We start from the raw sequence: 15,770 nt of genomic DNA, 5'->3' as shown, positions 1-15,770 counted from the left end.
TAGCTTACAGCTATGAAACAGAGAGCTTGATCCTTGGGAAGGAAAAAGGAGAGAAACTAAACTAGACTCAGGATCACCTCAACGGGATAAACACCTGAGCATTGTTTCTCACTGAAAGATCTACAGCCATAACCAAAACTAACTATCAAACATCTCTTTTGTGAGCTCATGCTCAATTATATATGAAAGAATATCCGAGCAAAGCAAATTATAGTTATTTCTTCATGCATGCTACACCACTAAAATTTACGTACAGGGTGCTAGCTACCATAAATAAAAGAGACTCAATTGCTTCTACTATAAATATAACATTTTAGCCAATGATTTTCTATTAGCTTCTACTGTATGTTGAATAAAATAGCAAAGAACTATATGGATACAGACCAATACCAACATCATGATAGTCCAAAAGAAAAAAAAAAGCTTCCAACTCAATCCAAAATCAACTCACTAGTTGGTGGAAGTAGGAAGAAACACTTTATGAAAGCTCTTTTTCATGGTCAATTTAGTCCTGCAAGTAGGACATTGCTTCTTCACTTGGATGGCAGATTTGATGCACCCTTCACAAAATATATGACCACAGTTTGTTGAGCACGGTGAAACTAATTCGCCCATGCAAATAGGGCAAATATAAGACGGCTCTTTAGGTACTGCCTTTTCCTGCACAGGCTCGCTCACTTTCTTTCTCTGCCATTCATCACATACAATGTGCAGAAATAAGTTTCAGTTACCAGAATTAACAAGTTGATCCTCTGTACATTAATTGTTTAATTACCCAGAAACTTTTTGTGTGTCTCCTAAGTAGGATTTTATTTGCAATGAGCTCAGATAATATCATAAGACGCTTTGAGCATTATAAATGATCTAACACATGCATCATAGAGAAAATATGTATGATGGGTGTTATATAAACCACATACTAGAAGAAAGCACAAAAGATTCTAAGGTAATCGACATTAAATCTAAAAGTTGTCGGCAGCAAATTTACAGGTATAGTTCTTTAATGTTCTGCAATTATTCATATAAAATTTAAATGCAAGGACTCCAACATCTGCTTTCAACTCTATTTTCTAGTCTCTCAGATTTATTATCAGAACAATGATAAATCAGTGCTTCTGATTAACTTTATATCAGTAAATAACTGTTCGATTTTGTGTAAAGAATAAAACAGTGAATCTACAATAATAAATCAATGCTTCTGAGTTTAACTTTATATCAGTAATGAACTGTTCAATTTTATGTAAAGAATAAAACGGTGAATCTACAACCTTGTATCGAGTTAATATCTCAATAATGACCACAGATAGCACTATTTATGTTTTTGAAAAATTCTGACACCAATAACATATCTATTTGAAAAATATCAAAAACTGTTTCAATACTTACAGGACACCTTAAAGACACTTTCAATTATGTTGTGTTAATTATCTAAATTGCATTGCTTCACATATGATGTCATTTTTTTTCTTACTTTAGAAACTAAATTCCAGAGTTGTTAAATGTCCCTGCTACTACATCAAAACTCCGAAGTCGTGGTGAGGGTAGAGAGGATTATGATTTCTTATTTTACAAGCTCCCATAAGTTTAGGGCCCTTTTTATGGGCCATAAACTGGCTCTAGCAGCAGTATTTTTCGAAATCAGTTTCAAATTCGTAGCTGAGGGTGTTGAACTCATGTTGGTATGATACCATGATAAAAGTCACTGCATCAAGACTCTAAAGTTGTGGTGAGGTTGAGAGTTATGATTTTATATTTTTACCGGAATAACTTTAGTTTATTCATAAATAAAATGATCATTTGACCAGCCACAAACCACTATGACATACACTATGATGATAAAGCTATGTGCAACAGAAAATTTGGAAATAAAGAATTCCAAAGGAGAAATGTTGATCAGAGCACTACTGACATAACTGTGTTTTAAATCTTCTAGAATTGGTACAAGTTGCAGAGTTCCAGAACCAATTAACAGTAAACAATCATATGAGATAAAGGTTAAAAAAAACAAGCACAAAATAAGCTACCTTGGCACTAAGATCATCTTCTGAAATCAAATAAGTTTCGCAATTAATAATAGATCTGTTTGGCGGAATTCTTCGCCTCCTGTTGCGCCAATTGATGCTCCGTAAGATTATAGGATCATTTATAGGAGCTGCTTCAAAAAAAATCAAATCAGAATTAGATGGCCAATAAATTGACATCAACCTTCAAATTCTAACAGCGACAGGAATCTATATCTATACTACCCTATAAAAAACTTAGCAAGGGTAGATAAAAGTGGAGACATGTTGAGAAATTCCCAATTTCGTAGAGACTTCATGGACATTAGAGATTTGTGTTGGGGAAATTGGTATTTTGAATTAGAATGAGTGGACATTTTGTCCATTTCCTCACGTATTGAACGCGTCTCTCTCTCTCTCTCTCTCAAATAAAAAAGCCTAAAATCTTTTACAGCATGCCTTCAAACAATTGAAAATTTCAACCATAACTACAAATAGAGAATATTAGACATTTTAAAAATAAAAGGCGGGATCCCTAACACTAAAGTATTTCTGTAATGTAAAATTTTGGAATAGTCAATTTTAAATAACTGTCGTGATGGTTGAAATTTGCTGATTTACAGAAAATTGATATGAGAAACTCATTTGATATTCAGAATTAGTAGAAAACAGAAACAAAGATACAAAATCATAATATCGATAGAATATCTTCACCCATAAATAAGTTAAAAAAATATTAATGTTTAAAATATATCAATATCAATAAACATAAAACTAAGAAACTACTACTGTGCCAAAGTTGATCCACAACTCTTGCTCCTACAAAATTATGAAAAAGAAATCTATTGCGTATATTTTTTACATATAAATTACCTTTAGAAATTATGTTTGTAATAATTTATTTGAAACTGCACTATTGCATTTTTTAGTTCTTATACCATATGTATTATGCACGTGAAAGTTAACTAAATACTATATAAAAGAAATAGTGGGGGTAGTGAAAATTTTGGATGATGGAGGACATATCCTCCATCCCATTGTAATTAAGAGAGTAAATATGTCATTTCAAATGAGAAACTTCTCCTTCATTTTCTTTCAACTTTAGAATGTTCAAACAATAGATATGAGCACATATTAGTATTCACATAACTAATTATCTATGACATTGTATGTTATAAGAGATAAAAATAAGATGATAAGCTTCTTTTACAAAAAAAAAAAAACTATATATACGTAAAATACAATAAAAAATATTGGAATTTCAATACTTTCCAATGATCCATCAAAGAAACTTTCTAATGCAAATATTACCAAAAGTCAAAATATTCTATAAGCATACCATAAAAATTAATATTAAGAATATAATAATTCAAAGATAAATTTTGAAAAAGACTCTTTTATTGACATTGTTTCAATTGTTCCTAAGATGGTTTTGAAAAATATCCACCAACACCCTATTTTCTTTCTTGAATAATACTCAAATAATATTTCAATGTGAAATGAAAAAATTTCATTTAGGTTCTTATAAAATTAAACCTGACCAAATTTCTACTATATATATCAAAAGATATATATAACAGAGGAGACACAATACCAATCATGCAAAAAGAGAAAGCATGCAAAAAGAGATTGCAATAAGAAACTGATCTGAACATATATGTACAAACTTTCACGAGCTAGTTTTCATTCCCCAAAAGGGTCAAACAATCAATTGCAACAAAAAATGATCATACCAACTCCACAATTTAGTTAAACTGCATAGGATCTTACAAGGTCAGTGGCCACCAAGGTTACAGAAACTATTAGGTGGCCTAGGCGTTGGACCCGATGCGTAGAGCCTAGTTTTTATTTTTTAATTACAATAATTGATAGTAAATGTCAATGTTACACAAAGCTTAGGCGCTAGACTGACGCCTAGGTGAATTTCTTTCTCCATTTAAGTAGTGAAGGCTTTATTGAAGGTCAGAGTGGGGTCGAGGAGGTGCTTATAGTTGGGAGGCCGGAGGGGGTCCAAAAACGTGGAGGTTGCAATTGAGGAAATCACGATTATAGCCTAAAGAGTGCAGCCTACATAAGCAGCTCACGCTCCTCTAGGTGGCCCAAAGCCTAGGCAAGCAGCCTATGTACCGCTAAGCACTAGACAAGCGACCTAGGTATCGCCTAGGTCTAGGTAGGCTGGGCGGAGTCTTTTTAAAACTGTAGTGGCTGCTCTACTGACTAATTTCAAAATACTCAAAGATTTGGGTAGTAATCTCAAAATATGAAGATTTGAGTGGCAAATTTTAAAATATCCAAACATTTAGAGGACAAATTTCAAAATATGAAGAATTGAGTGACTAATTCAAAAATACTCAAAAATATAGAAGATGAATTTCAAAATATGAAGATTTGGGGCCTAATTTCAAATCTTGAAGATTTGGGGACCTAATATTGAAAAAACCCTTTTGAAAAATATTTTAGAGATGAAAGAGAGAGAAAATAGTTATAATATTTTTTGATGGAAAACAATTATTAATACTTAATATGATAAATTTTTATTTTGGGTTGGGTAATGACCTAGCTAAAGACATTTAATATCTGTTATACTCTTATATAAAATTTTTTTATTCTCAATAAAATCTATATATGCTCTTATTTCTTAATTTTATGAAAAATGTTGGTTTTTTAATGATAGTGTTAGCTGATAAGGATGTATGTGCTCTTCATTTCCTCTCTGATAGTATCTGAATACATCTTGAAGAAAAAGTAAAAAATATAAAACTAAAAACTAACTATAAAGTAAAATAAACAACCTACTTACTAACTGCATACATTACTCATTTATTCTTGTTTTCAATCATTCTCCACTATTTTGACTTTATTAAAACAATAATGGTATCTCTTTTTATTCTATTATTATTCATTTTTGAAGTCTTTCTTAGTTGTAGTAAAATCGTGCCTTTTTGTTCTTTAAATTGATTTTTGTTTCATAGATGATCTTTATGTTCTTCTACATTCCATTTGGTGCATATCTACACTACTATATTAAAATCCTTTAGAGGGGGTATCAAAATGTTTGAAGGATAATTTCCATCACAATAGGAGTTTGAGGGGTATATTGGTAATTTCACACGTCAAAGTGTGGAAACACCCTTTTTTCTTTTCATCACTTATTTCTAAAATATTCTAAATTATGACATAAGACTAGGATTTGACTCACATAATTGAAATTGCAGTTTGATTTTTTTGATCATCTTCACTTTCTTTTTTCCTTTATATTTCTAGAACATTCTAAATATAGTAGTAGAAGAAGAATTGAACCATCATAATTAAATGGTAATATTCTTCAATTTTCTATTCTTTAATTTTAAATAACTTGCTCCAATTACTTAAACTCAACAAAATTGTGTTAAGAATATTTTTTGTTTTAAATTACTAATAATAGTTTAGTATCTCTATAATAAAATTGCATAACTCAAATCAATGTCAAATTACTAATATGTATGACAAAAAATTAATTGGATAACACTATCACATTTTTGCGAATATGCTGGTACTTATGATATTTTATATATGTTATGATTCAATTGTCTCTCATTATTTAATTAAATGGTGGAAATGGAGAATATTGATATTAAAAAAAAATTTACCATAGCAAAATTCAAATGATGATGCTCACTCAAAATTACACTTTGCTGGAACGAGTTATTATCTACTCTTCCTTCAATTTGTGATCCATCAAAGATCCAGACTGAAGTAGATGCAACTACAAACATAGAGGTAACCGATGCAAGATTTACTCTTATTGATGATAGAGATGTGCCCAATCGAGATACTCCTCTTCATCTCGCCATCAAAATGGTAGACATCACCTCTACTTTTTTACTCATGGAATATGGTAGAGATTGCAATCTCTAGAATGAAAAAGACGAACTGCACTCAAAGAGGCAATCTGTTTAATAGAAGAAGAGGTCATAAAGATAATACTCCAGCATGCCAGACCATTACAACGGTAAAATGGTAAAAAATATCTTCAGCAAGAAAAAGGTTTCACAAACTGAAGAAAACATCCAGCAAGAAATCTTAATAATGTTAGGAAAACATCTATTGACCACGAGTAGATGTGACAATAGCTCCTATAGTCCCATCAAGATTCGAGATAATGATAGGCCCGTGTAAGACCAATTTATATCACATGCACGATGTGACGCTGATTTTAAAACCCCAACAAGTGTTTGATGCTACAATACAGAAAGATGACACATTTTTTGGAGTTCAATGATTAGCCAAACGAAGAGTTCGCAGAGCTAAGTGCTACATCTAGCACAAATTTAACAACTAACAAGGAGCAAGGAAAGAAGGGATGGTATATAAATTTGAAGAAAAAGTGCAACAAGAACAAGGTGATGCAAAATGAGTTAGTAAAAGGGTCCTCGTCAAAAACCTATAAAACGTCAAATTGGGCAAATAAAAATATCAACCAAGTGAGAAAAATATGGAGAATGAATACACACTGAAGTATAAACCTGATCTTTGGCTTACTAATGATTTTCCTCTTAAGATTAGAGAGCTTCTACCATTGTTTGATATTTTGGGCTATAAGATCAAGCCAATTTGGAGGTTGTAAGAAATTCTTAGCACTAAACTCTCTCTTGGGAATTTTCTGATCAAGGTACATATAATGTTTAAACTTATTGTTTTCAATATTTTTTTATATTTTAATTTAGTGTATTTACAATTCTATTTGCTAAATAATTATCCAAAGAAAACTTCATGCTAGCGTTTGGTACTTGCTTGTAAAATGTAGTGTTTGATGCATGCAAGTTTTTTTCATTTTTGTTTGTAGTCATGAAGTATGTAATCAGTAGCACTAAAATAAACAAAATCACTAATTTCTATTAAAATATGCTTCGTACTATTTTTACCATTTCAAGATATTACAAAACATATCATGATTTTAGGATGATTATTTATAATCGCATTATATTTCATATTATTTTTTGTTTTTTTGTTTTTTATTTTAATTTTTTGCAAATATCATTTCCTATTGTTCCGTCCATTTTTTGGGTTGGGTTTTTTGGAAGGGAGACAAACATCACACATGCATAGGGTGCTTTATAAAGAACAATGAAGGTACTCTTGTTTCATATGCAGAAGCTAATTATATAGCTTGAAGCATTATCTAAAAAATGGAGCAAATTTGAGCTGCTTTATAGTAAGGTCAATGATGTCTCATTTTATCATTTGATTCACTTCTTTTACGGGCAAATAATTAAGCTTGTTGAATTTCACTAGATATTAGAATTGTGTCATGTCAGGCAGAAGGTTAGCATTACTGATAGTTAATGAATTCCAAGTTAGCCAATCTTAGAAAAGCAGTTATTTACACATGAACATTGATATATAGATCTAAATAACTTCAGAGAATCTTTCTTTTCTTTTTTCACCTACACTTTTCATTGGCTTTTCAATTGAAACATTTGTTTTTGAAATTTTGCATGGAAAAGGACAACTTTTAGGCTGTAAATTATTGTATGAAGTTGCTTTAAGTTTGTAAATTTTCTCCTCTTAAAAACTTACTCTTAAAAGTACACCGTAATTTACAATAAGAATAACTTAAAAACTACATTTGTTCAGTTGAGCTCTATCAAATTCTAGCCAAGAGTTCACATGTTTATTTTACTTACTTTATTTTTTATTATAAAATTTATAATAGAAATTTAGTAACTTCTATGTATACCCTCCACCATTACAAACCCAAAGATAAAGAAAAAGAAAAGACTGAGAAGGCAAAATAAAATTCAAAATTATTGCCGTCAAAGTGATGAAACTACCAAGCAGGCAAGCACCTCCTACATAAAGCATGATATACAACTCAAACTTCCATAGACTGTTTATTTACACATTGATGATGACACTTATTGTTCAGTAAGGTTAGAATGACAAGGTAAGGCATAGAGACGAGTAGTGAAAGCGAAAACTATAAACGGACAAAGAGTTGGTGACTACAATTTACAAAGGACTACATATAAGCTGTTAGAGACTTGAGAGTATAAAATGTTACCCTCAATCCTCATCAAAAGATTCAAGACTTCAGAATTTATGTGTCAGTTTGCCAACTCCCCCCAAATACAGAACTAGCCTAAACAGGTTTAGTTTTGGTCGGCGGAGGTCGAACAATCCTGGCTGGAATAAGGCCAAATTTTCGCCTAACAAAACCAATTTAAGTTGGTTCAGTCATCCAAACTGGGATTAAGTATGGAGTGCTTTTTGTTCCACTAAACCGGTTTAACGTGAGTTGCCAAACAGGCCCTTGCTGTAGTGAAATTGAAAGAGTGGTCCAGATCAAGATCCAACCTGAATTTAAATTGATTTTTTTTTAAATGTATAGAATTCGTCTCATGAAAAGGACACTCAGCCTGAAAGAACAAAGTATAAATTTAGTAACCCTCGAGCCTCATCACCACTTGGGAGTTTCGTACAAATGGGAAACTTCAAGATGAGTAAATAAGTTTCCACTATGGCTACCGTCGCAGAGCTCTACCTCACCATTAACATAGGATGACATTGCTCATGTTTGCAATCCTAACGTATCCAAGTGGGCTACTAGATAATAAACAAAAAAAAAACGTCTTGAAAAAAAAACACGCATATAGCAGACAATAAATTCTAACTCTGACACGAATAAGAAAACTAAGAAACTGGAAATGTCACAAAACTTGTAGCACCTGAATGAGTTCCAGGCTCTTCATCCAGAACAACTACATCTGGACGCTTCCTCTTCCTTAACAGAGTCCTCGCCTAGAAAAGAAAAAAAAGAAACACAATGAAATTATCAGCCAAATCCCCCATCATCATCTGCTCAACAAGCTATACAATAAGATTAACGTTTGGGTGAAAAATCAGTGATTTGTATGACAAAATCAATAGTTAGCAGGATGAGTATTTGAATAGCTGGAGATCAAAGAAATTAGACCCGAGGAAACCCTCTCGGAGACGACAGCATCTGAACATCGTCGTCGTCACTAGCCTCAAGATCTATCACCGATGCAGAGTTGAGGTCGATGTCGAGATTCGTCTTCGATCGATTCGAATCCCTAACGCTCCTCCTCGCGCATCGCCTCGAAGACGAATTAGAACTCATGGCTGAAAAAGAATCGACCTTTTAGGAGAATTTCTGGATGCAATAAGATCGGGAGCGTGGGCGCAAGAATTGGATCGGGGCTTCCAAGGAATCTGATTGGATTGGAGCTTCCAAAGGAATATAAACCCTCAGAAATCTCTAATTTTTTTAAAGATTAGAGAAGGACTTGAATTCTGATGGAAATCAGCCAAATAGGGAGAAGACTAGGCACGTCTTTTTTGGAAATTTAATAATAATTCGGCGCTTTACCAAACTGTCAGGAAATACGGGAGGTCACGTGGCTGATACGTGAAGGGATGTGACGTGAGCACAAGGTTAAATACAATGTGTGGCCAACGAAGCGAGGCCAACCTATTCCCTCTTCTTAAAATTCCCGGTCGTTTCCTAGATATAGGGAAATACATTTTCATGTAAAGAAATGTAAGTTTTGAGTTTTTCAAACTTTTCTAGGAAATAGATTGTTTTGATTTGGTTCGCACATAAAAAGTGGTGGGAAACCAATGTATTTATTTTTCTTGTGTTTGGTTCGCATGGAAAAAAAGGGATAACTTTTGTTGATTTGACATTTCCTATTTTTCTTGTGTTTGGTTGGTTTTGAAGTTTGTAGGGGAAAATGTTTATGGTCACCATGGTAAGATTACCACTACTATATACAAATTTATTTGTGCTCGTTATATGAGTTAATCTTAATCATATAAAAGTTCGAATGTAACATAAACAAATAATAATATCCCGAATGAATTATAAATTTTTGATTGTATTAATGAAATCATACGAAACCTGAAATGGAGTGAATCAATTGCTATGAACTACGTACTTGATTTGACTTGAAATATACCTGTTTGAGATTGAAAAAATCACACGAAATCCCCATCACTCTAGACCAATCACCTTAACACAAGAGCTAAACGGAGAAACAACAATTGGTGAATAATAAACTCTGCCAAATTGAGCTTAATGCCAGGGTCAGAGTTAACACAAAAACATGAATATCAGAAAGGTAACAATAGATTCTACACTCAGTTAGCTCGACATCAGCATTCAGAGGTTGACCAGATGTTACACTCGTTTGACCTCCGTCCAATTTTGCAATCTGATTGGAGGAACCACTCTGCCCAGCTGAATCACTGGACTTCTCGGCAGAAACAATTGTAGGTATATAAGTTTCGTAGCTTCTTCCTGTAAATCTACACTTCTCTTTCTGCATAATCTTCTGCCGCTCTTCATAAAACATGAAATCATCAAGGGTCGATGTGCTCAGGGGGCTATCCTTGAAGATGTTTAGCATACTCATACCTGGTGCATACATAACCTCATTCATAGAAAGAAATTTAAGCAACAATGAACAAGCCCTGGCCGATAAAGAATACAATTCATCAAACATTCAAAACGATTCAAATGAAAAGACAGGAATGCTGAAATAGTCATGAAGGCTATAACAAATCTAAGCTATATATAAAATTAAAGTAATAGTTGGAATATGCTAAAAAGATTCCACCAACCAGTTTTATCCAGAAATAAAAGTTAAATATCTACTAAGCATATGATTGGAACATATGATCATTTTTGGAGAAATAAGAAATATCACACATAATATATGATGTTACCCTCAATCCTCATCAAAAGATTCAAGACTTCAGAATTTATGTGTCAGTTTGCCAACTCCCCCCAAATACAGAACTAGCCTAAACAGGTTTAGTTTTGGTCGGCGGAGGTCGAACAATCCTGGCTGGAATAAGGCCAAATTTTCGCCTAACAAAACCAATTTAAGTTGGTTCAGTCATCCAAACTGGGATTAAGTATGGAGTGCTTTTTGTTCCACTAAACCGGTTTAACGTGAGTTGCCAAACAGGCCCTTGCTGTAGTGAAATTGAAAGAGTGGTCCAGATCAAGATCCAACCTGAATTTAAATTGATTTTTTTTTAAATGTATAGAATTCGTCTCATGAAAAGGACACTCAGCCTGAAAGAACAAAGTATAAATTTAGTAACCCTCGAGCCTCATCACCACTTGGGAGTTTCGTACAAATGGGAAACTTCAAGATGAGTAAATAAGTTTCCACTATGGCTACCGTCGCAGAGCTCTACCTCACCATTAACATAGGATGACATTGCTCATGTTTGCAATCCTAACGTATCCAAGTGGGCTACTAGATAATAAACAAAAAAAAAACGTCTTGAAAAAAAAACACGCATATAGCAGACAATAAATTCTAACTCTGACACGAATAAGAAAACTAAGAAACTGGAAATGTCACAAAACTTGTAGCACCTGAATGAGTTCCAGGCTCTTCATCCAGAACAACTACATCTGGACGCTTCCTCTTCCTTAACAGAGTCCTCGCCTAGAAAAGAAAAAAAAGAAACACAATGAAATTATCAGCCAAATCCCCCATCATCATCTGCTCAACAAGCTATACAATAAGATTAACGTTTGGGTGAAAAATCAGTGATTTGTATGACAAAATCAATAGTTAGCAGGATGAGTATTTGAATAGCTGGAGATCAAAGAAATTAGACCCGAGGAAACCCTCTCGGAGACGACAGCATCTGAACATCGTCGTCGTCACTAGCCTCAAGATCTATCACCGATGCAGAGTTGAGGTCGATGTCGAGATTCGTCTTCGATCGATTCGAATCCCTAACGCTCCTCCTCGCGCATCGCCTCGAAGACGAATTAGAACTCATGGCTGAAAAAGAATCGACCTTTTAGGAGAATTTCTGGATGCAATAAGATCGGGAGCGTGGGCGCAAGAATTGGATCGGGGCTTCCAAGGAATCTGATTGGATTGGAGCTTCCAAAGGAATATAAACCCTCAGAAATCTCTAATTTTTTTAAAGATTAGAGAAGGACTTGAATTCTGATGGAAATCAGCCAAATAGGGAGAAGACTAGGCACGTCTTTTTTGGAAATTTAATAATAATTCGGCGCTTTACCAAACTGTCAGGAAATACGGGAGGTCACGTGGCTGATACGTGAAGGGATGTGACGTGAGCACAAGGTTAAATACAATGTGTGGCCAACGAAGCGAGGCCAACCTATTCCCTCTTCTTAAAATTCCCGGTCGTTTCCTAGATATAGGGAAATACATTTTCATGTAAAGAAATGTAAGTTTTGAGTTTTTCAAACTTTTCTAGGAAATAGATTGTTTTGATTTGGTTCGCACATAAAAAGTGGTGGGAAACCAATGTATTTATTTTTCTTGTGTTTGGTTCGCATGGAAAAAAAGGGATAACTTTTGTTGATTTGTAGGGAAAATTATTTATGGTCACCATGGTAAGATTACCCCCACTATGGTATGAAAATGCATTTGTACTAAAAATTTATTCAGAAATCAATGTTGTAGGTGACTTGAGATTTGACTTCAAGCCGCACGCTGGAAGTTGCAAAGTGAGCTAAGAAAAGATAAGGTAAAAGAAATCAGCAGAGCAAATGCATGTTATATCCAAACTTACAGTTATCTCTTCATATAAATCCAAACGACTGGATTGGTCAAACGACTCCAAACCTGGTTACCAGCATCCAAGAGATATAAACAACATGATTCAAATTTAAAAGAGAATAATTGTAGCATTTGTATTTGGATTTGTCGATGTTGTAACATAGTAATAGAAGAGTTTACATTATGTAAACTTCCACATTAAAATAATGAAAACAAAGAAGAAAAAGTATATCCCCATCACTCTAGACCAATCACCTTAACACAAGAGCTAAACGGAGAAACAACAATTGGTGAATAATAAACTCTGCCAAATTGAGCTTAATGCCAGGGTCAGAGTTAACACAAAAACATGAATATCAGAAAGGTAACAATAGATTCTACACTCAGTTAGCTCGACATCAGCATTCAGAGGTTGACCAGATGTTACACTCGTTTGACCTCCGTCCAATTTTGCAATCTGATTGGAGGAACCACTCTGCCCAGCTGAATCACTGGACTTCTCGGCAGAAACAATTGTAGGTATATAAGTTTCGTAGCTTCTTCCTGTAAATCTACACTTCTCTTTCTGCATAATCTTCTGCCGCTCTTCATAAAACATGAAATCATCAAGGGTCGATGTGCTCAGGGGGCTATCCTTGAAGATGTTTAGCATACTCATACCTGGTGCATACATAACCTCATTCATAGAAAGAAATTTAAGCAACAATGAACAAGCCCTGGCCGATAAAGAATACAATTCATCAAACATTCAAAACGATTCAAATGAAAAGACAGGAATGCTGAAATAGTCATGAAGGCTATAACAAATCTAAGCTATATATAAAATTAAAGTAATAGTTGGAATATGCTAAAAAGATTCCACCAACCAGTTTTATCCAGAAATAAAAGTTAAATATCTACTAAGCATATGATTGGAACATATGATCATTTTTGGAGAAATAAGAAATATCACACATAATATATGGCAGCAATACCCTGGACTACAGTACTTTAGGAGAACATTTAACTCATTATGATTTCCTTAAACATGCACTTCTTTGATGATAGCAATATCAAAATTAAGTAAAAGAAAGCAGTCAAAATTTGGCAATCGGGGATGATTTAAGGATAAAGAAAGACAAGTTGCTGCTAGAGAGGAAGTTTTAGAAGTGGCCAAAGAAGCAAAATAAGAAAGAAAAGCAAAGTGAATTAAGCAAGCATTAGCATGTGCAATCATGAGAAAATATACGTTATGAATCAACTCATCACTGTCGATCTCATCAAATGGTAAATAAAAGGAAAAGAAATTTGAAGATGAATAACAAATTAAAATCTAAATAACAAAAAGTGAGAAACATCATTCTACGAAGTATTAGCATGATTTTTAGTATAATGCATGTTTTCCTATCAATATTGCAGTAATTTAATATTTTCATGTGATGATTGGAATATTTAGTATGAGGTTGAATTCTTCATCATCTTCGTTTAGTAAGGATTTCCAAACTCACAATGTGATAGACACTTCAAACCATTCCAAAACTCTCTGTAACTTTAATCATCATATACCAATCCTTCATTTTCATAAGAAAGACCTAATTGTACCAAAACCTTGCTATTGATTGTAAAAGATGTCTCTCCCCTCTTTGTTTATATTTCTCTTAAATTGTAACTTCATCAATTTTATTTTTCTTTACATTAAGAATTTTAATGAGACCGAGAGTAACGAATTGATCCATATGACTACCAACTTTTTTCTCATTAATTAATGAAATTCACTTTGCTTCTCCAGCTTTGCTTCTTTGAATTTCATTGAGCTTTCTCTCCAATAACAATTTGTTCTCTTTGTTCTTACTCTTACTAATTTGAATATCTTTCATAATAAACGCTATCATTTTACAAAGCTAATTCCTTTCACCCAAAATAAAACACCCAATCAAAATATACTGTCACAACATAACCTCATTGACTTCACGCTATTACAAGACCAAAATCAACACTATGATGTCATTTTTAACTTAACTCTAAATATGCAAGATTGTTTAAGATGTTGATAATAAAGATAATGCTTCACTTAATTATTGAGTTACTTAAGGTTTAATAAAGCTCTTGTTTAAGAATGGGGTGACTAGTACAGTGTTCTTGACATACCTGATTCCTTCAACTGGAAAGGATAGAGCTGTTGAATTTTTTGCAAGAATCCACCAGTATACATACGACAATTTCACAAGCACAATTAACATTAAAAAAACAAAATAAAGTAGTGGATCGAAGTAATAACTCCAAAAAGGAGAAGAAACCCAAAAGCTAATAATAATTTTTGTACTTCACGCTGAATAAATAAAATAACTCACCATTTTTCGTTCCTCAACTGGCTTTGGCATCATCTTTTTTCTTCCTGCTGTGGGATCCACCAACAAAACCCCTGCCGACATCAAGCCCCAAAACCCTAATAACAAGTCTTTCCTCAAAATTACTCAGATAACATTAAAAAAACATAAATTGATGACGATTATGCTTGCTTGAGATCCTTATCGCTGTAGCTGCCGCTTCCTAGGGGCTCTGCTTCCTTGTTGAATTCGTTGCCTTCACCGCGCTCTTCGATGCCTCTCGTTTTCGCCTTCATCTTCGCCTTCAGTAGAATTCAGGGACCCATAATTAATCGCTCGCTAGCTTGCCGAGAGAGAGAGAGAAAAGGGGCAAATTTCTTCGAATACAGGGACAAAGATCGCGGGAGTTTCTGGCGGGAGCGATGTGAAGGAGGTAACTGTAGCTCACCGAAGAAATCAACGAGGAAGAAAAAAATCCGACGTAGGCACGGTTTTCGTCGATTTCATTCGGTTGGGGAAGGAAATGGGGGAGAGAAAAAAATCCTAGCTGGCGGCGGTTTGTTCTTCGATTTCCCTCTTCAGCTCTAGTGAAACAAAGCAGGGAAAAAAATCAACGGAAACCTAAAAACCAACGTGGAGGTGAAAATTCTGACGTGGAGGCGAAGAAAAAGATTTCCACAGGGTGTTAAAGCGAACCAAACAGCCCCTAAAAGTATTAGTTTGGAAAAAAAATTTATGGCTAATATTATCTTTAGATTTTTTTAAATATTATATTATTATTCTAATATATTTTAATTATCTTATCTTCTTTGAATTGGTAACCAAATAATTTATTCTATTCATAATAAGACTTAACATGTTATGGATAAAATAGAAACGTTTCATATAATTCAAATAAT

The 15,770-nt window shown here is 33.7% G+C and overlaps 2 protein-coding genes across 11 annotated transcripts; both read right to left on the bottom strand.

The window, feature by feature from the left end:
- Positions 271-12,054, bottom strand: LOC109823441 (E3 ubiquitin-protein ligase RNF4-like). 2 transcript variants are annotated; one of them, XM_020389720.1, is made up of 4 exons: positions 11,643-12,054; positions 11,395-11,467; positions 2,025-2,152; positions 271-687 (listed from the first exon to the last, which is right to left on the bottom strand). In XM_020389720.1, the coding sequence occupies exons 1-4, from the start codon at positions 11,808-11,810 to the stop codon at positions 451-453; spliced, it is 606 nt and encodes a 201-aa protein (XP_020245309.1). In that variant the 5' UTR covers positions 11,811-12,054; the 3' UTR covers positions 271-450. The 2 variants fall into 2 exon arrangements, with proteins under 2 accessions (XP_020245309.1, XP_020245308.1); XM_020389719.1 differs by lacking the exons at positions 11,395-11,467; positions 11,643-12,054 and adding exons at positions 8,708-8,780; positions 8,956-9,364.
- LOC109823442 lies at positions 12,668-15,499 on the bottom strand. 9 transcript variants are annotated; one of them, XM_020389725.1, is made up of 4 exons: positions 15,064-15,484; positions 14,896-14,990; positions 14,693-14,720; positions 12,668-13,225 (listed from the first exon to the last, which is right to left on the bottom strand). In XM_020389725.1, exons 2-4 carry the CDS (start codon positions 14,974-14,976, stop codon positions 12,834-12,836), a joined length of 501 nt encoding a protein of 166 aa, XP_020245314.1. In that variant the 5' UTR covers positions 14,977-14,990; positions 15,064-15,484; the 3' UTR covers positions 12,668-12,833. The 9 variants fall into 9 exon arrangements, 6 of the variants coding, with proteins under 6 accessions (XP_020245314.1, XP_020245313.1, XP_020245315.1 ...); XM_020389724.1 differs by having other exon boundaries at positions 14,896-14,983; positions 15,065-15,484; XM_020389726.1 differs by having other exon boundaries at positions 14,896-14,966; positions 15,064-15,483.

The sequence above is a fragment of the Asparagus officinalis genome, chromosome 9, assembly GCF_001876935.1.
Source record: "Asparagus officinalis chromosome 9, Aspof.V1, whole genome shotgun sequence".
NCBI lineage: Eukaryota > Viridiplantae > Streptophyta > Magnoliopsida > Asparagales > Asparagaceae > Asparagus > Asparagus officinalis.
The sequence above is the reverse complement of the archived record's forward strand: the minus strand, read 5'-3'. Positions and strand labels throughout refer to the sequence as shown.

Excerpts from the sequence above, each read along its gene's own strand:
- LOC109823442 (XM_020389721.1), bottom strand. The coding sequence starts at position 14,784 with ATGTTAATTGTGCTTGTGAAATTGTCGTATGTATACTGGTGGATTCTT. Across the intron at positions 13,282-14,692 it reads TTTCCAGTTGAAGGAATCAG|GGCTTGTTCATTGTTGCTTA; the intron begins GTATGTCAAGAA and ends TTTATCGGCCAG.
- LOC109823441 (XM_020389720.1), bottom strand. The coding sequence starts at position 11,810 with ATGAGTTCTAATTCGTCTTCGAGGCGATGCGCGAGGAGGAGCGTTAGG. Across the intron at positions 11,468-11,642 it reads CTCCGAGAGGGTTTCCTCGG|GCGAGGACTCTGTTAAGGAA; the intron begins GTCTAATTTCTT and ends TTTCTTTTCTAG. Across the intron at positions 2,153-11,394 it reads AGAGCCTGGAACTCATTCAG|CTCCTATAAATGATCCTATA; the intron begins GTGCTACAAGTT and ends TTTTTGAAGCAG.